General features: G+C 52.2%; 1 protein-coding gene across 5 annotated transcripts; it reads right to left on the bottom strand.

Moving 5' to 3' along the window:
- Nucleotides 1–51: 51 nt before the first annotated feature.
- Nucleotides 52–22,510, bottom strand: Dyrk4 (dual specificity tyrosine phosphorylation regulated kinase 4). Of its 5 annotated transcripts, none has more exons than XM_090325115.1 (17): nucleotides 22,450–22,510; nucleotides 21,159–21,817; nucleotides 17,072–17,162; nucleotides 16,107–16,136; nucleotides 11,458–11,538; nucleotides 10,547–10,663; nucleotides 9,564–9,702; nucleotides 8,120–8,283; nucleotides 7,649–7,785; nucleotides 7,218–7,358; nucleotides 6,587–6,725; nucleotides 5,735–5,816; nucleotides 4,969–5,141; nucleotides 2,989–3,049; nucleotides 2,318–2,447; nucleotides 670–851; nucleotides 52–493 (listed from the first exon to the last, which is right to left on the bottom strand). In XM_090325115.1, the coding sequence occupies exons 2-17, from the start codon at nucleotides 21,437–21,439 to the stop codon at nucleotides 243–245; spliced, it is 2,199 nt and encodes a 732-aa protein (XP_090181241.1). In that variant the 5' UTR covers nucleotides 21,440–21,817; nucleotides 22,450–22,510; the 3' UTR covers nucleotides 52–242. The 5 variants fall into 5 exon arrangements, 4 of the variants coding, with proteins under 4 accessions (XP_090181241.1, XP_090181242.1, XP_090181243.1 ...); XM_090325116.1 differs by having other exon boundaries at nucleotides 52–490; XM_090325117.1 differs by lacking the exon at nucleotides 21,159–21,817 and having other exon boundaries at nucleotides 22,450–22,499.
- Between the last annotated feature and the right edge of the window lie 947 nt (nucleotides 22,511–23,457).

Raw genomic sequence — 23,457 nt, 5'->3', positions numbered from 1 at the left:
ATTCCTACAACAGTATATATATTTCAAACTACCTCCTACACACACACACACACACACACACACACACACACACACACACACAGCTCAGGTCCGCGGACATCCACCCCTGTCCCACATTAGCTGGCCATTTTTTTTTTAAATAAACCTTTATGTGTTAACAACAATGTGAAATATTGTACACTACAAGTGCTGCCTCCGGTACAGGCACTGGTGGAAAGGAACATGGCCATCCCGGGCCGGGGTCATACGAGAGGCGGTAAAATATTTGTGTTCTTTGGGGAGGACATGTTGCCAGGCTCCTGTGTGCAGGCGGTGGAAGTCTCGGGCCCGGGCCCAGGCCCAGCCTCTGGCTTTCCGGAAGCTTCTGTCAGGTGAGGCAGCTGGACATTGTCAGCCGAGTGCTGGGCCATGCCCTGTGGGTCGCCGGAACTGTGGACCAGCTTGGCAGTGCCGTCTTTTAACTTTTCCGTGACCTCCTTGAGGATTTCACCTGCTGAGGGAGAGGAGAAGATGGGCGGCTCACTCTGGAGGCTCCCGGTTCAAAGCCAGCTGGGCCAGCTTTGAGTTCAAGCCCCAGGACTGGCAAAATAATCCTGACGACTGAACAGACTGACCCCCAGGGGGCAGCCTGAGTTGTGCCCCAGCTCCCTGTGCACCCCATGCACCTACCTTTTCTGGTTCTGCCCACGTGCTGGTACTCAGCCAGCCGGTGGCTGCCCACGTTGAGGGACGAGAAGAGCCCCGGTTTTCTCAGGGTCTGGAGCCTGGGCTGCGGCTTCAGCTTGCGGGGCTCGTGGATCCAGGCATGCTTGAGGGCCTGGTCTGGGGTCATGCGGAGGGAGGGCTCCCATCTGTGCACGGCAAGCCGGGGGTCACGGTCAGCTCCTTCTGCAGGTCCCCACAGCCCGTCCCCCGTCCCCATCTTTTTCATTGAGCTATGGCTTCCTGGAGCACGTGGCTAACGGGCCCACTGCAGCTCGTTACAATGAACCGGGAGTATATTAAACTCCCACCACTGGTGGACCAGGCCTGTCGTCTTAGGCATTCGGGGGGCTGAGAGCTGAGGACCCCATTCTGAAGCCAAAGACCAGGCAGGAAAGTCCAGGAGACTCTGATCTCCAGTTATCCACCAGAAAACCAGAGGTGATGCTGTGGCTCAAGGGATAGAGCGCCAGCCTTGAGTAGACGAGCTCAGGGACCAGCGCCCAGGCCCAGAGTTCAAGTCCCACGACTTACCCCCCCCCAAAAAAAAATCAGAGCATCCAGACTGAATTCAAATCCCAGAACCAGCACAAAAATAAATTCCAAGGTTTCTAGAATAGCTAAAAAGTCTTAAGAAATGTTTATTTGGGGAGATTGTAATCTCAAAATGGTAGAGGGCTATCATTGAGAAAAAAAAGCTTAGGGACAGTGCTCAGGCCCTGAGTTCAAGTCCCACGATGACGACTGACAAAAAACAATGAAATCCAGGATTTGAATCAAAGCAAAAAGCTGCTTTCAAGGCCTCCAGAAATACCAGAGAGTTCTAGAACATGAAGGTTTATGTAGTGTTAAAATTCATTAAAGAATGTAGCTGAATGTGGGTGGCTGACACCTGTAACCCTAGCTACTCGGGAGGCTGAGATCTCGAGGATCATGGTTTAAAGCCAACCTGAGCAGAAAAGTTCTCTTAAGACTCCCATCTACAAAATAATCAGCCCCCCCCAAAAAATGCCAGGTTCCGAGTTCAAGCCCTCAATACTTCACGCCCCCCCCAAAAGATACTTTCATATAAGTGAACGAATATAATTTACTCGATTGCCTTGCCATTCTCAAGTCTATGACGTGGCACTCAGAAGTTTTACTTCTTCCGATTCTGAAACACTGGTTTTTGGTTTTTTTGCCAGTCCTGGGGCTTGAACTTAGGGCCTGAGCACTGTCCTTGGTCTTTCTCAAGGCTAGAGCTCTACCACTTGAGCCACAGTACCACTGCCAGCCTGTTCTGTGTATGTGGAACAGAGGAATTGATTGAGCCCAAGGCTTTGTATATGCTTTTTAAATGCCTGCCCTGGGACTTGAACTCAGGGCCTGGATACTATCCTTGAGCTTTTTCAACTCAAGGCTGGTGCTCTACCACTTGAGCCACAACTCCCTGGAGTCTCATGGATTTTGCTGCCCAGGGCTGGCTTTGAACTGCCATCCTCCCATGCCAGCCAGCTGGCTAGCTGGGGTGACACGCAGGAGCCAGCAGTGGCCCACCTGGGTGGCTGTTTTATGACCAGCGCCCAGCCTTAGCCTTGCAAACGCCGGAGGCCGACAACCACCCTGGCAGACTCACACCAAACATCGCTTGACAAAGTCCAGGAAGCTGGAGTCGCAGCTTTTCAGCACCATGGTCAGGTCCTTGGAATCCGGGTACCTTTTTTTCCCCCTGTTGTTGGTTATATTTTTAGGAAAACCTTTGGAATCTTTAGAGATACAACATTCCGTATTTAGTTCCGGGTAGAAATAGCCATGGATCCACCTCCCAGCTGTCCACACCCCACCCCCATGCCACTTCCTTCCAGGGAGGGGGGCGGGCTTTGCAGCCCTCTCCTCTCTTCTGTCCCCCCCCCCAATGGAACTGGCTGCAGGGACGCGGGGGGACTCCTGCTTGTCATCCTAGCCACTCAGGAGGCTGAGTTCTGAGGATCGGGGTGCAGAACCAGCTCAGGCAGGAGTGTCCTGGGGCTTGAACTCAGGGCCTCAGTTCATCCCTTCACTTGTTTTGCTCAAGGCTAGTGCTCTGCTAGAGTCACAGCTGCATGGGGGGGGGGGGGGCTAACTGGAGACGTAAGTCCGGGAAGGAGCCGTGCAAGCCTCCCGAGCAGCTGGGGTGGCGGGTGTGAGGCGTCTGGCACCCCGCTCTTCTTGGAGAGAGCCCCCCCTCCCCGGTGTGAGGGACACTCTGAGCTCCTGGGTGTCATTTCGCCCAGCAAAGGACAATACAGGCCACACCTGGAAACTCACCGAAGAATGTCTGTCTCCTGGACGCCGTCTGGACAAAGTGGGGGGGCGGCAGGCCGAGCACCTTAAACAAGCACAACACGGCTTGGTTCTCTTTGTGGGGTGACTGTCAAAGCCAGGGGGGGGGCCACGAGGGCCACACTTGCAGTTTTAAGTGCAAGGACCGTGGGGTGTTTAAATCACCCTCCCTCAGAGGCAGAGCACAGCCAGACCTTCACCCTAGAGACGCCCGGGTGCCACATTCACCGCTGGCACGTCGTTCTCACCGGGCACCAGTGCCAGAGAGAGCCAGGCTGCCCTCAGTGCCAGCAAGATCTCATGACCCACAGAGGCCTCACACACAGTCCTAGCTGCGGGGGAGGGGGGCTGGGATCTAGAGATGGGGGTTCACAGACTCAGCCTCCGATAAACCACCAAAAAGCCAGACGTAAAGCGGTGGTTCAAAGGGTAGAGCACCAGCCTTGAGCAAAATAAGCTAAATAAAGAACAAAGCCCTGAGGTTCAAGTCCTGGTGCCATTGAGGCATCGCAGACAGATGATGTGTCTGGGGCACAGGGGTTCCTGCTTCATCCAGGGCCTGCCCAGATCTCCAGTTTCTTCCACTCGTGAAAGTCCCAGGAAGCTGAGTCAGCCTGGAGTCAAGAACTCTACCTCAGGGATGGTTTGTGAAATCACCCCGAAAACCATCCACTCCGACACCCTGTGCTTCTAGTACGCAGATCGCACAGCTGTGAGCTCCAAGAACAGTGCTCATCCCTCAAGACTATAGCTCGCTGCCACTTGAGTCACAGCGCCACTTCCAGCTCTTTTCTGGGTATGTGGTACTGAGGAATGGAACCCGGGGCTTCATGCCTGCTAGGCAAGCACTCTACCACTAGACCACGCTCCCGGCCCAAATTTACACCTTTCTGTCTTTTGCTCAGGACTGGCGCTCTGCCACTTTGAGGAAGGAACAAGTGGGGGAGCCGCGGACCTCCCTTTAAGGTGGGCATTGTTATTCACTGATAGTTTAATTTTCACCATTGCTTACAATAGCAAGGGAAGCCTGGCCAGGCGGCTCCCGCCTGTCATTCTAGCTCCTCAGGAGGCTGAAGATCTGAGGATCGCGGTTCAAAGCCAGCCTGGCCACGGAAGTCCATGAGACTCTCATCTCCAATGAACCACCAGAAAACAAAGTGGAGCTGTGGCTCCAGGGGTAGGGCAGTAGCCTTGAGCTGAAGAGCTCAGGGACAGCGCCCAGGCCCAGAGTCCAAGCCCTGTGACCCACCGAAAAAAAATAAAAAAAGAAGAAACCCAGCACACGAGGGCGTCGTCAGATCGTCACCATCCCTCGCAGCTACGTTTAAATTAGGTATTGCAAGTCGACAAAGTACAGGCGGGGAGCAGGACACCGGTGGAAAGAAGAAAAACACTTGTGGTAGAGGGGGGGAAACAAACCCCAGCCTGCGTGGATGCTGCCCTGGGAGAGGCGTGAGGGGGGAGCTGGCCCTGTGTGGGGGAGCTGGCCAGGAGCGGGGCCCTGGCCTGGGGGCGGAGCCCGAGCCTGGGGGCGGAGCCCTGGCCTGGGGGCGGAGCCCGAGCCTGGGTGGGGGAAGCCTTGGCCAGGAGCGCAAATGGGGGCAGAGCCCAAGCCCTGTTGGGGGCGGAGGTGGGGCTGGACCTTGTGGGGGGCGGAGTCAGGCCCTGGTAGAGGGGAGAGGCGGGACGAAGGCGGGGCCCGGGCCGGGGGCGGGGTCCAGGCGGGGCCCTGTGGGGTCGGGACCGGGTCAGGGGCGGAGTCAGCCCCTGTGGGGGTGGAGTCGGGCCCTGGCGGGGAGGCGGGGCTTGGGCGGGGGGCCTGCGGGGGCGTGGCCCGGGTCGGGGGCGGGGTCAGGCCTGTGGGGGCGGAGCCGGGCCCTGGCCGGGGAGCGGCTGGAGGCGGGGCCCCGGCGGGGAGGCGGGGCCGTGGGCGAGGCCCCGGCGGGGGCGGGGCCTGGCGCTCACCTCCATGATGCAGGCCAGCTGCTCGGCCTCGTTCTCCCCGGGGAAGAGCGGGTAGCCCGTGTACAGCTCGGCCATGATGCAGCCCAGGCTCCACATGTCGATGGCGGTGTTGTAGGGGTGCCCCAGGATCACCTCGGGGGAGCGGTAGAAGCGGCTCTGGATGTAGGTATACACTGTGGCGGGGGGAGGGGAGGGGCGCGGGGGGAGGGGGAGGAGGTGAGCCTGACCCCAGCAGGAGCCGGGGCGGGGGCTCGGGGTGTGAGGCCAGCCAGGACCACCTCCACATCCCCCCGCCCCTCTCAGCTCCTCTGCGTGTGCGCCTCGCACTCCGAGCCTCGAGCTCCTGCTTCGCTTTTCCCCGGCAAGGCTGGCTGGCCCTCTTCTCCCCCGCCCCCTGCAGCTCTTGGCTGGCTGATCCGACACACACGAGTCTGGATCTGTCTTCCCGAGCTGGCTTTGGGCGGCATTCCTCAGATCTCAGTCTCTTGAGGCTCCAGCACCTGGCCTTAAACCCCACGGCTGCTGGGCATCGTGTGACACGGGTCGTGTGCCTACACCCCTGTGTGTGGCTGGACACTCGGTGGTCCGTGGGGTAATTCCAGACCCATCTCCCATGAAAGCGTCAAACACCTCTTAGGCTACTTGAATCTGACTGCGTTTTACAGAGGAGGAAACTTAAGACTCAAGGAAGCACAGCTTCCAGGCCCACCGCCTCTTGGCCTCCTGTGCCAAGCCGGTAGAGCTCAGAGTCTGGCACGGGGCCTACCTTTCTGGTGTTCGTAACAGCTTGATCCAAAGTCAATCACTTTGACGGAGACCTGGCCCTTTTGATACAACACTATATTTTCCTATGGACAGAAGAAAGGACTTGTCAGGATTATTAAAAATTAATTCTCATCCTCCATAGATGAGCCCTGCCCTGCTGGGGTCCAGTTCAGACGTGTCCACCATTTGCAACCCCGAGCTCATTTTTGAACATCTCCTCATCGCCTTCCATCACCACCACCATTTTGGGTCCTGCAGAGAGCTAACGATGGGAAGAGGGTTCCCGACCTGGTGGGGACCTTGGAGCTCCCCCGAGGGGGTGTGGGTAGATCGATTCCTGTGGAAAGCCCTCGGGCCAATCTAAAGCTCCCTCCCACAACCCTACCAAGACAACATGGAAGGTTGCACCCACTGGCATGGAGAAACAAGTCTGAGGTGTGCCATAACTCTGAGGAGCAAGTTGAGGGGTCTGCGCACATGGCACGTATGTGTTGAACAATCTAGAAAGATTTCCAGGTCCTGGGGAATCACTGAGTGCCACAAGTGACCAGAGATCAAGGGGACAAAAGGAATAAACCCAGAATGCCCCTGGCTTGCATCTGCCCAGGCGCCCACAGGCACCGCTTGCACGGGAAGGTCCTGGCCCTTTCTGTACCTAGCTGCTTCAAGCATGCCAGTTTTCCTCTGGCATTCTGGTACTGTGTCCTAGTTCTAGCTGAACTGTGCTTCTCAGCCCATTGGCAAGGACTCTAAGCTGCCACCTTGTGAGGGCCCAGGTGAGTGGGTGGGGCCAGCGGCCACTGGGAGCAGGGGCTGCTGGGAGGAGGGGGGGCGGCTAACAGGCTGCACTCACGGGCTTGAGGTCACAGTGGATGATTTTTTCTACGTAGAGCATCTGCAGACACTTGAGGACTGAGAGCGTAAAGCGGCGCACAATGGACAGACTGAAGCCTTGAAAGCTGTTGTTCTTCATCAACTCGTACAAGTTGATCCTGGAACAAAAGTGCAGCGTGGACACCAGGCGCCCGTGGCTCACGCCTGTCATCCTGGCCCACTCAGAAGGCTGACATCTGAGGACCACAGTTCCAAGCTAGTCTGGCCAGGAAAGTCCGTGAGACTCAACTCCAAAGAGCCACCGGAAAACCAGAAGTGGAACTGTGGTTCAGATGGTAGAGTGCCAGTCTTGAGCTGAAGAGCTCGGGGACAGTGCCCAGAACCTGAGTTCAAACCCCACGACTGACAAAAATAATAAATACAGCATTCCAGAGTTGACCTGTATTCTCTCCTGGGCCTGCTGGACTCCCTGTAGAATCAGATGGCCCCAGACGAGGAGGCAGGACGTCCATGGTTCCACTGATGTGTGGGGCTTGAACTCAGGACCTGGGCCCTGTCCCTGCAGCATCTGTACCCACTTTTGGGCCCCAGATCTACTTCCCCTCCCCTCCACCTCAAAAGGGAACTGAAGGGACTAAAAGGCCGCTGACCCGAGGAGTTCAAAGGTGATACAGAGGTGATTGCGGAAGTAGAAGAACTCCTTCATGTGGACCACGTTGTGACTGTTGTCTTTGTCCTTTCTCCGGAGCGCTTCCAGGATCTTCAGCTCTACCAGGGCCTGGTGGTGAAACCTGAGGGCCAGGAGGACAGAAGACACCAGGGTCAAGAGGCTGGGCCAGGCCTCCCATCTCCACACCTCTTCCATAATCCCAGCAAGAATGTCTAGGACCTCCGTCAACCCTGAAATCTGCACTTCCTCTCCCCCCTGCACAGGCTCAGACAGGTCCAGACAGAGCATGGAAAACTAGAAGGAAGGGACAGAGACAGAGAAAGAGGAAGAGGAAGAGGAGGCAGAAGCAGCCGGCCCCAGGCAGTATCTCCACCCCCCCATCATCGGACAGGGTCATCTGCTGAGCCACACCTCTTCTTGTTTCTGATGATCTTCAGGGCCACAAACTCGTTGTTCTTATGATCCAGGCACTTGGCCACCTGCCCGAAAGACCCCTTCCCAATCATCTCCAGAACCTCGTAGCGATAGGCGATGTGGTCGTGTAGGACCTGGGGACCAAAGTCCTGATAAGGCAGGGAGCCAGCTGCCCCATCCCTCCCTGCCTCCCAGGTGCCTCTGCTCTTCAAAGGCTTTGGTTAGCGCCTGGACCCCAGACCACCCACAAGTGGTCAGGGGAAGTCTCACCACCCTCGAGGAGCCTCCGTCTGTCGGAGGAGGTTTACTATCCGCTCTGCTTTCTACCTTCCCTAAGGTTGGTCTCTTGGAGTTAGCGATACTTCAATATCAATTGCTATCACACACCCCTCCCCTCTAGTCTCCCCTTCTCCACACCCTGGATCTCAGAGATACTCCAGAATCCAGGCCCCCCGCCCCACCAAGCACCTTCATATAGGAGCCGTGTTCATCATCGAAACTGGACGTGCTGAAGTTCTCTGTTGGCACATTCAGCTTCTTCGCTTCCAGGCCCAGGAACCACAGTTCTGTGTAGCCCAGGATCTCACTTTGCTCATAAGTAGAGAGCTGGTTCTTGAAGAACTTGAGAGCCTCTGGGAGGAAACATGGCAGTTCAAGCTGAGCCACCCGGGATGTGGTCCAGATCAAGAAAAAGTAATAAGCTGGGTGGGCATTGGCAGCTCATAACTGTTATCCCAGCAACTGAGAATCTTGGTTCAAAGCCAATCCCAGGAGGAAGGTCCGTGAGATTCTTTAATTAACTACCGAAAAGCTGGAAATAGAGCTGTGGCTCAAGTGGTAGACAGCGCCAGCCTTGAATACAGAAACACTCCAGGACAATGCCCAGACCCTGAGTTCAAGTCTCGGGACTGGCACTGCAGAGTGCAGCAAAAGGGAGCAAGCATTCAGCACATGACCCGGGAAGGATCTGCTGCCATCACAGGGAGGTTGGGAATGCCACACTTCCTCTTGAAGTAACCGGGGATTGAACTTGGGGCCTTGCTCTTGCAAAGCAAGCGCTCTACCTCTTGAGCCACACACCTCCAGCCCTTTTGCTTTTTGTTTTCAGCTGGGTTCTCATTTTGCCCATCTCCACCCCCCTGAGGAGCTGGGATTACACGGCGCCAACACTGGAGCGTTCTCCAGGGAGGAAAACCAAGATGGAGGGGAGACATGGGACTTGGGTGACGGTGGAGGAAATGGAGAAGTAACCGAGAGGAACATAGAAGACCTGCAGTGCCAGATCTCTGATAAGTGACAGCTGTCCGTTCTCTGCCCAGGGCATAGAAGAGCTAAGACAGCAGGGTCCAGAGGTTCCAACCAGCTCTGAATGGAATCTGTCTCCAAGATGCTTCTGAGATTTTGTCAGAGGGAGGAAGACGAGCCATTTCCATTTGAGCACCCTGGCACCTGATGGGTAGATCCTTGGTGGGCTTTGGTTCTCCCCAAACCTTGTAAGGACTCTCGAGCCCTGACAGAAACCTACGTGGGAGCTTCCAGGCTCCGCCACAGACGGTTACAAAGGCGTCACCCAGGAAGGCCTCACAGGAGCAGATAGCCTTGGTGGACTTCCAGGACCTGGCGGTGTCTGACCGGAAGTGCAGCCCAGCGCAGGGATGCCTGGCTGGCTGTGCTCTTAGGAGATGTTTCCATGGCTAGTGCCCATACAGGCACTGTAAAGATGCCCGCTGGCTGCCACAGGTTCACCTGGCACACGCACACCAGAGACACTGGGCTCTGAGTTTCATTCATTCCAGCTCAGGGCCTTCATTGTCTGTTTCAGCCTGTACCAAGCCTTTTCCTGACTCAGCTTGGAGCCAGCCCGAGACCATCCTCACCCACCCCAGCAGCCGGCCGGGGAGCCTCGGTCTACCTGAGGCCGTCAGCGGGAGCTTGTGCTTCCTTAGTGTTCTGTCCTCTGGCTTGGGGTCTTGTTTCTTAGTGCCAGAGTGGAAGAGTAGTTCTGCAGCCTTGAGCTCAGAGCTTAGCACCCGACTGTGTATTCGATTGTCCTATCCAGAGAGAGAGAGACAGACAGACAGACAGACATTCAGAAATGGACGGCTTTCTTTTCTTCCTAGAGTTTGAGACCTTTTCCTACTTCCCTAGGAGAGAGCCGAGGGTGAAACGCTGGCACATTTTTCTCCATCATCTTTCTCCTGGAAGAAGAATCTGTGAGCCTGTCCCATTCTGCCCTGGGAGACCCACAGATATTACAGGGTGCCACCCAAATGGTAAGCCACAGCAAGAGAGCCAGGGACCATTTTTACTGCTGCTGTTTTTGTTTTGCCAGTCCTGGGTCTTGAACTCAGAGCCTGTGAGCACTGTCCTTGGATTTTCTCAAGGCTATTGCTCTACCACTTGAGCCTCAGCACCACTTCTGGCTTTTTCTATGTATGTGGTACTGAGGAATGGAACCCGGGTCTTTGTGTACACTAGGCCAGCACTCCACCACTAGGCCATGCTCCTGGCCCTGGTTCTACCATTTATACTGAAGGTCGTCATCTGTGTGATAACTCTTTGGAGAACTCATTTGACAGAGGGAGACAAAGTCAATGGCAGCTTTGCTGTCACGTTTTTCATTTATTTTGTAACTCGGAGCTATGCCTATGGCTATGTCTGTCTTTCCAGTGTTGTGGCTTGAGTTTGCCTGACATCAGGACTGGAACCTTATCAACGCCTGACTCTGTGTCCCATTCCCCTCCACCTCAGCCCCACCAGCAGCAGCAGCGTGATGTGATTTTGTCTGGATTTTGTTCTGGACTGGACTTGGGCCTTGTGCCTGTGTGTCCAGGTGCATGTCCCCCCCCCCACCCCATCCCTCCAGCCCCCCACCCACCACCACCCTGTACTCACCTTATACAGCACAGGTGGCTTTGGGAGGATTTTACTACTGAGGCGTGGCAAATTAACTGTGTTTTTCTTCCCCGTAGTGTCCCCGAAAGGGAATGAAGTAACACTGGAGTTTGTATTCTACAGGAGGAATCGAGGATGCGGCAGAAACCCCAGGCAGGAATTTACCAAAAAAAAAAAAAAAGTCTCTAAAGGTCAACTTGGCTACCCTCCCCCTCCCCCTCCCCCTCCTCCTCCTCCTCCTCCCCCTCCTCCTCGCCACTAGACTGGATCTAACCCAGATTCTCTGAGATTAAAACAAAACAAAGCCAAAAAAAAAAAAAACCCAGCAGTGGATTCTGGGAGCAGAGTGGTAACCCAGCAGATGAGCGCTGGGTAAGAATCCTCACTGTACCCACTTTGGAGCTGTGGACATGGCACAGAGCGCTCCCCGATTGTGCTCTCACTTGCTACTATGGAGACTAAAATGGTTGGGTTCCACCTCATTGGGCTTTGTGAGGCAAAGAGTGCAGCGCATTCCACAAGGGGGGGGCTTGCATTGTGACTGTCCTCCTCTGGGGGGGGTGGGGAGGGGCAGCGCGGAACTTCCACTTATCCAAGTACTTCCCCCCCCCTTGGTCCACCATCCACCTTCTACTGCCTCTGTGGTGGACTTTACAGGGGTGGGTCGAGACCCTCCTGTGTGGACTGGCTTGGTCACGGTTCTGGGGGTTGGGGGAGAAGCAGCGTGACTATGGGTGACTGTTAATAACTATTAGTGAATAGCTCAACTTGAACTCAAACTTGAACTTGGGCAGGGGTATGGGTAGACTGCTCTCACGGCCATGTGGAACCGAACAGAGGTGCTGCAGGCTAGCCCAGCGCCTGCCCGCCTCCACCCTGTCCCAGAGGTCAGGCTCGCTGTCCTGGCCTACCTTCTGCAAAAATCGGGTCATTTTGAGATGCTTGTTCTTGGGAGGTGGCTTCTGGACTTGAAGCAAAGGCTTACTCTCCACCTGAATCGAGGAAGAGAATGGTGACATCGCCTGGCCTAGCTTCACCCCAAGCCAGCTGGACATTTTTGTTTTGTTTTGTTTCATTATAGTTAAAAACGGCTCATGCCTATAATCCTAGCTACTCGGGAGGCTGAAGTTTGAAACCAGCCTGGTTAGGAAAGTGCATGAGACTCATCTCCAATTAACCACAAAAAAGTTGAAGTGAAGCTGTGACTCAAGTGGTAAAACACCAGCCTTGAGAAAGAAAGAAAAAAAAGCTCCCAGGACCCATAGTGCAAGCCCCAGGGCTGGTTCGGAAGAAAGAAGATAAGAAGAAAAGATACACTGCAAAGTGGGAATGGAGCTTGTGATAGAGTGCTCACCTAGTTTGCATGAAGCCCTGGGTTCGATTCCTCAGTACCACATACACGAAAAAGTTGGAAATGGTGCTGTGGATCAAAGTTATAGAGTGCTAGCATGGAGCTAAGGAGCTCAGGAACAGTGCCCAGACCCAGAGTTCAAACCCATGACTGACAGAAAGAGAAGCAGGGAGAGGGAGGGAGGGAGGGAGGGAGAGAGAGAGATGGAGATTGTGCCAAAATCCCATCTCCCTTTGAGCAAACACGATAAGCAGAGTGGCACTGGATAAAATCAATGCCTGTGATGTAATGTGATTCCATAAAGTAATGTGTAGAGAAAAGACATCTCCCATGGAATTTTGTTTTTAATTTTTTTTTCCAGTCCTGGTCTTGAACTCAGGGCCTGAGCACTGTCCTTGGGTTTTCCGCAAGGCTAGAGTTCTACCACTTAGAGCCACAGCACCACTTCTGGCTTTTTCTATGCATGTGGTACCCAGGAATCGAATCTGGGTCTTCGTGCATGCTAGGCAAGCACTCTACCACTAGGCCATGTTCCTAGTATCCCCTGGAGTTTTATGAAGACCAACCCTGGACAGGTCACAGATGACTCGCTCCTGAGCAGTAAAGTATAGCAAGGGGTGCCCACACCACCGCTTCCTTTAGTGGTCAAGCCACGTGACACACTGACCACATGATTTAACTAATACAACACATGATGGGATGGTTCCATCTGGAACCCATCACCCCCCGTGTAACTACAGAAAAAAGTTGAGTTTCCACAGGGAAACATCCTGCTCCCTACCCAACCCAGGACCCAAAGTTGTGATGCAAGCTCATCGCAATCAAGGAAGTTCTGAGGCGCTCGCTGCTGAAAGAGATGAAAAACTAACCAGAAGAAGGAAGGTGGCTTCCCCACAGCCTCCTAGAATAGACAAGGGAATTCTGCCTCAGGTATGGGGCTTCCTGCTTTATAACAGACATGCCCCAGGTGACTCTAAGTGAGGAATGAAAGACATGATTCCTAGTGGGCGGGACAGGAGTGTCTGGGGACTCTCAAAGACTCTTCAAGAAAGCAGAGGAAGAATGAATTCCTTTCACATTGTCAGGGAACAGTCAGGTCAAAGTTCTGAGCTGCGGTGGCCAAACAGAGACAGAATGGTTAGGGGCGGGGCCTAACGAGAGGAAGTTAGGTGGATAGAGATGGTAGGGGCGGGGCCTAATGGGAGGAAGTTAGGTGGATAGAGATGGTAGGGGCGGGGCCTAATGGGAGGAAGTTAGGTGGATAGAGATGATAGGGGTGGGGCCTAACAAGAGGAAGTTGTGATTGGAGGTGTGGCCTTGAAGGCCAACTCTGACTCCCTTCTTTTTCTTTCTTCTAGCTACCAGGAGGTGAGCCAGGCGTCCCCTGACTGTTGTAGCCCATCACTGGCCCCAAGGCAATGCAGAGCCAGCCAGCGTGGAGTGCCTCTGCAGCCGTCTCCCTTGACACTGCTTCATTATCTCAGGAATTCTGGCACAGCGAGGGAAAGATGACTAAATAGGAACCTTCCACCGTGACTCTTCCAGTTGAGTGGAGTGTGCCCAACCTTTGTCACATCCTGGCGTGTGCAGAAAATGTCAGTATTTGGGCTGCCATCTAGGGTGGAGAGAGATGGCAGCACACAGCCAGGGTCCTCGAGATCCAGGGTTTGAACAAGCCACCTCAGACTGGTGGGTTTGTCCATCTCTACACAGCTCTGCCCCATTCTCAGACAGTGGTAATGTCCCACCAGGCTATGAGTTTGTTTCCAGAAGCTGCTGTCTCCACCCGTGCTGGCCACAGCCCAAAACTGGACCCCACAAGGTCTGGACACAGTTACCAGTGTGCTGACCAGAAGCCTCCAACCTCCAGATCTGACCCGATTTCCCCCTCCACTTCTTTCCTGTTTCTAGCTGGCCAATTCTCACTGTGCAAAGAACCTGAGTTCTCATGTGTTTTTGCTTTTGTTTTTAGTTTTGGGTGTTTTTTTTTTTTTTTTAAGGCATAACGGCTTTGTACAAAGCCAGCTGACAGCTGTCAAACAAAAAGCTGAGTCAATTTAAAAACTGCTCAATCAAGAGCCGACCCGTGGCTCAGGAGCCTGAGAGTTGAGGATCGCAGTTCATAGCCAGTCTGGACAGAAAAGTTCGTGAGATTCTTTACCAAAAAGTGGAAGTGGAGCTGTGGCTTAAGTGGTGGAGTTCAAACCTAAATGAAAAAGCTCAGGGACAGCATCCAGGCCCTGAGTTCAAGCCCCAGGGCCAGCACACACATATACACACAGCCCTCTGAAAGTTTACTTGAGGGTGACAAAGACACGTGCAGCCGTCTTCCTTGCATGATGAGCTACAGGGCAGGGGAGCCTGGGACCATTTGGGGCAATCACCGAATCCTGCCTCATCTGTCGTCTCCCCCAGCTCAGAGGGAGCTCCTGGCTGTCCTCATCTGTGGACTCCAGGAGGCTCCCCGGGGGGGGGGGGGCCCAACCAGCTGCCCTGTGCTGTGGGCATTGGGCCTTTCAGAACGACTCCTTCATGACTGTCCCACTTTAGTCATGCTCACAGGCTGTATTCCTAACGTCTCCGGCAGTTCCTTCTCACCTCTCCCTCCTCTCCATCCAAAACAGAATTAGAGAAGAGAAACGCAAGCACCTGGCCGTGGCTGGATGGACAGACAGGCCTTCCCGGCTTCCTCCTCCTCCGCAGAGGCCAGACAAACAAGAGTACAAAACAAGTAAGTTCATCCAGCAAGGAGATGCGGGCAGAAGAAAGAAGCCCTTCAGGGTCTAATTACAGCGTGTCAGTGACACTCCTGGGTCCAGCAGCAAAGCCAAGAAGCAAAGGGCTGGAGAGAGGGAGCGGGCTGGATTTCAGTTCCTGACAATCCCAGACCCAGGGATTCGAGCTACTTTGGCTACAAGCAAATCAAGATTCCCCTGTAAAGCCAGGCCCCGTGGCTCACACGGTGAGCAACTCAGGAGGCTGAGATCTGAGGATCGAGGTTCAACGCCAGCCCGGGCAGGAGAGTCTGTGAGACTCTCATCTCCAGTGAACCACCAGAACACAGCTGGTGGTACTGTGGCTCAAAATGATAGAGTGCCAACCTTGAGTGAAAGTGCTCAGGGACAGCACCCAGGCCCTGAGTTCAAGACCCACAAATGAGAAAGGAAAAGTTAAAAAAAAAAAAAAGAAAGAAAGAAAGAAAAAGATTGCCCCCCCCCACTGCTACTTGTAGCTTTATCGCAAGGCTGGGCCCTGGAGACCCCTTAGTGAAGGTGTCCCCAGCCCCCTGGGAGAACCGAGTGGGTCAGCCCGGGGGGAGGGGGGACAGCAGGGGGGCTGCCAGCTGGTGGATGCGAGAAGGGGCCCCTGGCTGGCCTTGGGAAAAGGGCAGAAAGAAGCTGGCAGAGTTCTAGCACACTTAAGGCACCCAGCCTGAGAGTCACCATGCACTCAGGCTGAAGGCCTTATCCACCTGACTGGCAAGACAGCCAGCCACCATCTGTGCACACGCACGCACGCATGCACCAGGCTGACATCGCAACGATTATGGTTTCAAGACAACCTGGGCAGAAGGGTCCAACTAACCAGCAAAAGGCCAGACTAGAAGCACGGCTCAGGTAGTAGAGTGCTAGCCACAAGCAAGGAACCCAAGTGAGTATGAAGCCTTGAGTTCAAGTCCTACTACTGGAATGTATAACACAGCTGGGCCAGGTGCTGGTGGCTCATATCTGCAATCCTACCTACTCAAGAGGCTGAGATCTCAGGCTAGGAGTTTGGCCTAATGGTAGAGTGCTTGTCTAACATGCATGAAGACCTGGGTTCGATTCTTTGGTACCATATACATAGAAAGAGCCAGAAGTGGTGCTGTGGCTCAAGTGGCAGAGCGCTAGCCTTGAGAAAGCCCAAGAACAGTGCTCAGGCCCTGAGTTCAAGACCCAGGACTGGCCAAAAAAAAAAAAAGAGGTTGAGATCTGAAGAGAGCAGTTCAAAGCCATCCTGGGTGGGAAAGTGAGTGAGACTTTATAAAATAGTCTAATGCAGAAAAAAGTAAGAAGTGATACTGTGGCTCAAGCGACAGAGCACTAGTCTTGAGCAAAAGGAACTCAGGGACAGTGCCCAAGCCCCGAGTTCGAACCTTAGTAGCAGGACCAAAGGCAAAAAGAAAATTCGAGCAGCAATGAGAATCCAAAGGAAAGAACTGGAACTTACCATGTAGATGCTAGAAGGGAGAATAGGGCCCTGGAAAGAAGGAAAAGAAATCCAGTAAGTGCCAGCCCCCAGCGCCGCCCCAGCTTCACTCCAAACTCCACGCCACGTGCCCACTCATGTCAAGCTACCCATTCTAACTGGGCGCTGTGGCTTGTCATTCAAGTCTGTGTGTGTGTGTCTGTGTGTGTGTGTGTGTGTGTGTGTGTGTGTGTGTGTGTGTGTGTGTCTGTATTTCCTGGTGCATTGTGGGTAGTGCCTGACACATGGTACATGGTTTAGTCCTTACAAAAAGCGGTTTGTACGAAACAAAATGGGCGTTTGGTTTTCAAGGATTCAAAACACCCTCCAATGCAGTGGTAACAGTCAATGTAGATAGGTGGAAAATGGAAGCAGGGGACGTGAGGGGAGGGGTGGGGTAGGGAGAGACAGGAAAGAAGGAAGGGGTGACTCGGATCAAGATGTGTTGTCCTCACAGACTGGTGCGTTGAATGGAAGCCCCTTTGTGCAACTACTTATAGATGAGAGATGTTGATGATAGGTAAGATGTATATAGATGGATGGACGGGTAGATGGATGGTTGGATGGATGGATGGATGGATAGATGGATGATGGATAAATGGATGATGGATGGATGATGGATGGATGGTTGGATGGATGGATGGAGGGATGGTTGGATGGATGGTTGGATGGATGTTTGGATGGATGGATGGGTGGATGGATGGATGGATGGATGGATGGATGGATGGAGATAGATGGATAGAGTGCTAGCCTTGAGCTGAAGAGCTCAGGGACAACACCCATGCCAAAACAAACAACAACATATAAACGGATGGATGGATGTAGATAGATAAATTGATGATGGATGGATATAGATGGATGGACAGGTAGACATGGATGGATGGATGGTAACGAATAGAGATGAATGGATACCTGTATTCCTCCAGTCAAAATTGAAGTCTCCTTACCTTCATAGAAGTGATATTTGGTTTCTTTCTTTTCAAAATTGGGAAGGAAGTTACACTGCATTTCTTTGGCTTTCTGGCATCCATTTGAGGCCTGTAAAACAGAGAGAGAGAGAGAGAGAGAGAGAGAGAGAGAGAGAGAGAGAGAGAGAGAGAGAGAGAGAGAGAGAGAGAGATTGACGATAGAAGTATCATCCTCTCACAACTTTCGTGGAGGGAGGACTTGAAGGAAAGCTGAACAGTTTGGATTCCCCTCCCCCTGGTTTTCCTGAGGCAGGGAGACAGGCAGAGGCCACAGAGAGGAGGAGGGGGAAACAGCCTACTCATCTCTCTACACTACAGCCATGCAGCGCTCCCCTGTAGTAAATGCCAGAGGGCCCAGGCTGGTGGGTGGGAGTCCCCCCTCTCAAAGGGTGGAAGTCTGGAGGACCAGGCCTCCCTGCATTGCATAGTTGTTTTTGTTTTGTATTTTGTTGGTCCTGGGTCTTGAACTCAGAGTCCAGGCACTGTTTCTGAGCTTTTTTTTTTTTTTTTTTGCTCAAGGATGGCTCTCTACCACTTTGAGCCTCAGCTCCACTTTTGGTTTTCTGGTGGTTTATCAGAGATCAGAATATCACACTTTTTTTTCTTTTTTTTTTTTGTGGGTCATGGGGCTTGAACTCATCCTAGGCATTGTCCCTGAGCTCTTCAGCTCAAGGCTACCGCCCTACCCCTGGGCCTGGGCATTGTCCCTGACCTCTACAGCTCAAGTTTACCACCCTACCCTTGAGCCAAACCCCACTTCCCATTTTCTAGAGGTTAGAGATAAGAGCCTCAGGCCCTTTTGTGCCCAGGCTGGCTTTGAACCTTGATCCTGAGATCTCAGCTAGGATTACAGGTGTGAGCCACCGAGCCTGGCTTGTCACAGACTTTTCTGCCCAGCCTGGTTTTGAACCCTGATGCTCATATCCTAGGATAACAGGCATGAACCACTGGGGCCTGGCTGGTGTGGTATTTGTCTTATATGTATGCTCTATCATTGCCTAGACAGGGCATACGCCTCAGGGAACCTACTTGTCACATTTTCAGTATTTTCACTGCAATTTGTTCCTGTGTCTGTCTATTGGGTTCCTTTGCTTTTCCCTTCCCCATCCTTTCGTTTGAAGTTTGTCAGTGAGTTGTGTTTCATGTAGGAAAGAAATCCTTAAGCCTTTTTTTTTTTGGTGGGGGGCAGTCCTGGGGCTTGAACTCAGGGTCTGAGCACTCGAGTCCTTGGGCTTTTCCCAAGGCTAGAGCTCTACCACTTGAGCCACAGCACCTCTTCCGGCTTTTTTACATATGTGGTACTGTGGAATTGAACCCGAGTCTTTGTGCATGCTAGGCAAGCACTCTACCACGAGGCCACACTCCCAGCCCCCCACTTAAGTCTTTTTTTCCTCCCTTTCCTCAGATTTCTTCTGCATTGCTGCTCTGGTGATTACAAACTCGTTTATTATGACAGGGTTTTCATTTCTTCCATTAAGGACACCTTTGCTTACCCTGGTTCTGGGGACTCCATGGATTTCTTACACTAATTTCATCTGCACACACTAGTTGTACAGGGCTGGGGAGGGGTTCACTGTGACACTTCCACACATATGAATATAATGTACATTGAATCCAACCTCAGCCCCCTCTTCCTAAAGAAATTTCTACAAGCTTTATTATTCCATTTTTATACATGCATGTCATATATATCCAGTGTTTTAATTACGAAAAGGTGTCAAGAACTTGACTGTTGTCCTAAAGATCCCCTTGCATCTAGATGACTTTCTCAAGACTTAGGAAACCTTCATTTTCTGTATAAAAGAATGGATTCGCCCTCCCTTCCCATACTTTAGCTTGCACATCCCCTATGCCCAATATTTATAGGTTTGGTCTTTTCATGGTGCTCTTGAGAAGAGCCTGAACTCAGGGCCTGGGCGCTGTCCCTGAGCTCTTCAGCTCAGGGCTGGCATTCTACCACGTTGAGCCACAGTACCACTTCTGGTTTTCTCATGGACTTTCCTGCCCAGGCTGGCTTGGAACTGTGATCCTCAGATCTCAGCCTCTTGAGGAGTTAAGATCACAGGTGTGAATCACCAGCGCCCAGCTTAGCCTTTATTTTTTTCTTTACGTTGGCATGGATGTTCTGTCTTACTGATGTTTGTGTGTGTGCGGGGGGTGGGGTGGTGGGGGGGAGTGCCCGTCTGTCTTTCTGCTTGTCTGTCCTGCGGCTTGAACTCAAGGGCTTGAACATGTAGCTGAGCTTATGTTTGCACTTATCACTTGGCAGTCACAGCTCTGGTTTTCTGGTGGCTCACTGGAGATTAGAGTCTCACGGTCTTTCCTGCCCAGGATGGTTTTGAACTGTATTTCTAAAGATCTCAGCCTCAAAGGACATAGCTAGTAAATGAATTAGGAAGCCTACAGAGTGGGAGAAGATCTTCACCAACCAAACCACGGACAAAGGCCTCATATCTAAAATATATCAACAACTCAAAAAATTCAATCACTCCAAAACTAACCTCCAAAGTAACAACCATCCCATTAAAAAATGGGCCAAAGACTTAGAGTCTTCTCTGAAGAAGAAACAAAAATGGCCTATATACACATGAAGAAATGCTCAACATCTCTGGTCATAAAAGAAATGCAAATCAAAACAACTCTAAGATTCCACCCACCCCAGTTAGAATGACCAGGATCAGGAAAACGAATAACAACAGATGCTGGAGGGGATGTGGCCAGGAGGGATCACTACTACACTGTTGGTGGGAGTGCAAACTCGTTCAACCACTATGGAAAGCAGTGTGGCAGTGCCTCAAAGGGCTTAACATAGAACTCCCCTATGACCCAGCAATTCCACGACTTGGCATTTACCCAACTATCCAGAAACAAGGACATACTAAACCCACTAGCACAACAATGTTCATTGCAGCACTATTCACCATAGCAAAGATATGGAACCAACCTAGATGTCCCTCAGTTGATGAGTGGATCAACAAGTTGTATTTGTACACAATGGAATTCTATGCTGCTGTCAGAAAGAATGACATCGCCCTATTTGATAGGAAATGGAAAGACTCAGAAAAAATCATATTAAGTGAAGTAAGCCAGACTCAAAGGAACTTAGGTTCAATGGTTTCCCTCATTTGTCATAATCAGTAGAAACCTTGGGCTCTCCTAGCAGAGATCTGCAATAGAGCAAAACCTTGATACATAAGGCCATATAGTATGAAGCTAATTGAAAGGACCTCCAGGATAGTGAAACAAAAGCCATATAACGAATGATTGTTGTCCTTAATGTGCAATGTTGTCTCTCATCTCCTTTGCTGTCCCTTGGTTATCTCATATTGGTATAGTATCTCACTTTGTTATCTGATATATTGAATTTATTTGTATTTGGTTATTTGAAATTTGATAGGGAAGGGGGGAAAACCAAGACGGGTGGGGGGTGTGGGGGCGAGGGAAATGGGTACCAAGACATGTGAAAGGGTATCAATGTATGTGAATTAATGCACCTTCTATCTGGCAAATATCATGTAACCCTTTTACTAATTACAATAAAAAAAAAATCTCAGCCTCCTGAGTATCTGGGATGACAGGTATGCAGCCATCCAAATTTTAAGAGCTGGAAAAGGTTTTAAGAAACCCTCTCATCGGGGGCCGGGAGTTTAGCCTAGTGGTAGAGTGCTTGCCTAGCATGCACGAAGACCTGGGCTCGATTCCTTGGTACCACATATATAGCAAAAAGCCAGAAGTGGTGCTATGGCTCAAGTGGTAGAGCTCTAGCCTTGAGAAAATCCAGGAACAGTGCTCAGGCCCTGAGCTCATGCCCAGGACTGAAAAAAAAAAAAAAAAAAGGAAACTCTCTCACCTATTTTTTCACCCTCAGCACGAATCCTTTCTACTGTGTCTCGTGATAAGTGTGTAGAATAGTGATCTGGCCCGTGTGGATTGTTTTTCAGGCAATCCATTTCACAAGCAGCTGTTAGTTACATATGTTAAGGAGAATTAAGATTGAACAAAAGGCCCCTCACACATCCCTGATCTTGTCTGCAAAGTACCAAGAACAAATCTACTGTCCTTTCACCTCAAGGCTTCTTGAATGTTCAAGACCTGGGTTTGATCTTTCTTCTGTACCAAATCTCCCAGCATCCCTCGGGGGTTTTTCCTAACATTCTTTGGGGTTTTCTTCTCCACGTTTTCTTCAGGGTGTCTTCTCCCGTAGTACTTTGCCCACGGAGGCATGCACTGTGCTCGTTTGTTTCCTTCATCTGTATGTGCGCGCACGGTCTCTTTGTTTTCTAGTCTCACTGTGTTCTGGTCAAGGGCCAGTGAGCCAGCGTGATCAGTACCCCTCTCGGTGGTCATGGCAGAGGGTGTGGTGGTTGGATTCAGCGAAAATCACAACTCCAGTTCTGGGTCCCTCGCAAGTTTGAGCAACTTTGCATTTTAGCCAGGTTGTGGACAGCGCTACAGAGGTGGAGAGGGCCGAGGTGGCTGGAGACTCTTCCTTCAGCTCTCCTCTGCTGTCTGGGTGGCGATGGACACAGAAGGCTTAAATCCCAGAGCCGGGGAGAGATTACCCACATCCCACGATTTCTGCAGCGTCCAGATCTTTCATCACCTACTGCGACAGGCGGTCGGTTCTGCGTCTCAAGTTAGACCCAGGGCATTGCATTAGCAGCTTCCACAGCTTGAGTGCTTCCACGCAAGTGGCCTTGACTTCTGCCAGTTTTCGAATGGAGGCTGAACAGCAAAGTGGGAGATTGGTCACGCATGAAGTTCGTTTAAAACACACTGGGGGGGGGGGGGGGCAAGAGTTGTCTTAAGCCTGGATGGGTTGCCCAGACAGGCATTTCAACTACAGCGAAGGCCACAAACTCACTAGACTTTACAAAGTCTCAAACGTGAGTTGTGCATCGCTTTTGAAAGGAAATTACAAAAATCAGCAAGCACGGGGGAGCATGGGGGAGCTGAGGGGACACACTTAACAGTGGCCACACACTCAGCCTCGCAGAGAGCAGCGTGAACACAGGCCTGCTTTCACCACCACAGGGGGCGGTGTGGGGGAAGGGAGGGCTGGAATCTGGGGTTCCGTACTGGCCTGAGATTGGGGATGCCAGTGAACAGAAGGCATGTGCAGTCACACGCGTGCACACATACATATGCATGCACACATATCTACATCTAAAACCTTTTTTTTTTTTAACCAGTCCTAAGGTTTTTGCTCAAGGAGCCACTGAAGCCACAGAGCCACTTTCCAGCTTTTTCTGTCTGCGTGATACCCAGGGCTTCCCCTGAAAAACCGCTCAAGACAGCAGGGGCTGGCGCCACCCCCCAGGCCCCCCACCAGTCCCATGTCCCTAGACGACTCTTACTTTGTCCCAGTAGGGGCAGGAGGAGTGAGGAGCTGCATCAGGCTGGCAGAGACTACTACGGGGGCTGCTGCTGCTACAGGAGCCAGGGTGAGTCACCTGCCAGGGGAGGGCGGGGCTACACCTTCCTTCTGTTGCTATGGTAACACCTCTCACCCTTTTTGTGACTCCAGAGATGAATGCTCTGAACCCTTGCTTTAGTCCCAAACACCTTTCAACCTAAAGCACTCATGTCCTTTCCTCCTTCCTCCCTTCCTTCCTCTTTCTCCCCCCCCCCCGCGCCCACCCCCAGATGCTGAGTGACAGATGGCGTTGCAATGGAAACACCACAAAAAAAAAAAAAAAAAAAGTGGGGATGAGGCATTAAGGGAGAAGAATGAAACTACAGAACTGGAGACCGTGTTTCGGGGGCGTCTCATGCCTGGAATCCTAGATTCTCAGGATGTCCAGATCGAAGGATTGCCAGCCCAAGCAGAAAGCTTAAAACACTCCTATACCCAGGGCCAGGAGTCTGGCCTAGTGGTAGAGTGCTCGTCTAGCATGCACAAAGACCTGGGTTCAATTCTCCTGTACCACAAACACAGAAAAAGCTGGAAGTGGTGCTATGGCTCAAGTAGTAGAGTGCTAGCTTTGAGAAAGCCCAAGGACAGTGCCTAGGCCCTGAGTTCTAGCCCAACACTGGCAGAAAAAAAAATAAACACACACAAAAAAGGCAAAATGAAGCTGTGTCTCAAGTGGTTGAGTGACAGCCTTGAGTCAGAAAGCCAGGCCTTGAGTTCAAGCCCTACTACCAACACACACACACACACACTCACAGGTCGGGTTGAAATTCTCATCACAAACAGAAAGTCCCCTTGGTATTCTGAGTCATGAAGTCCTGCTCAACTCCAGCCTGAGCCTCCTGGAGTGACTTTCCCTCCCACACCAGGGCCCCAGGATCGCTGCAGAATTGCTGAGGCTGGCGAGGCGGGAGGAGGCAGGACCTCGGGGCTGGTCTGGGCTGGCCTTGCC

The sequence above is a fragment of the Megascapheus bottae genome, chromosome 37 (genome assembly GCF_031878675.1).
Source record: "Megascapheus bottae isolate mThoBot1 chromosome 37, mThoBot2.hap1, whole genome shotgun sequence".
In the NCBI taxonomy this organism is placed as follows: Eukaryota; Metazoa; Chordata; class Mammalia; order Rodentia; family Geomyidae; genus Megascapheus; species Megascapheus bottae.
The sequence above is the reverse complement of the archived record's forward strand: the minus strand, read 5'-3'. Positions and strand labels throughout refer to the sequence as shown.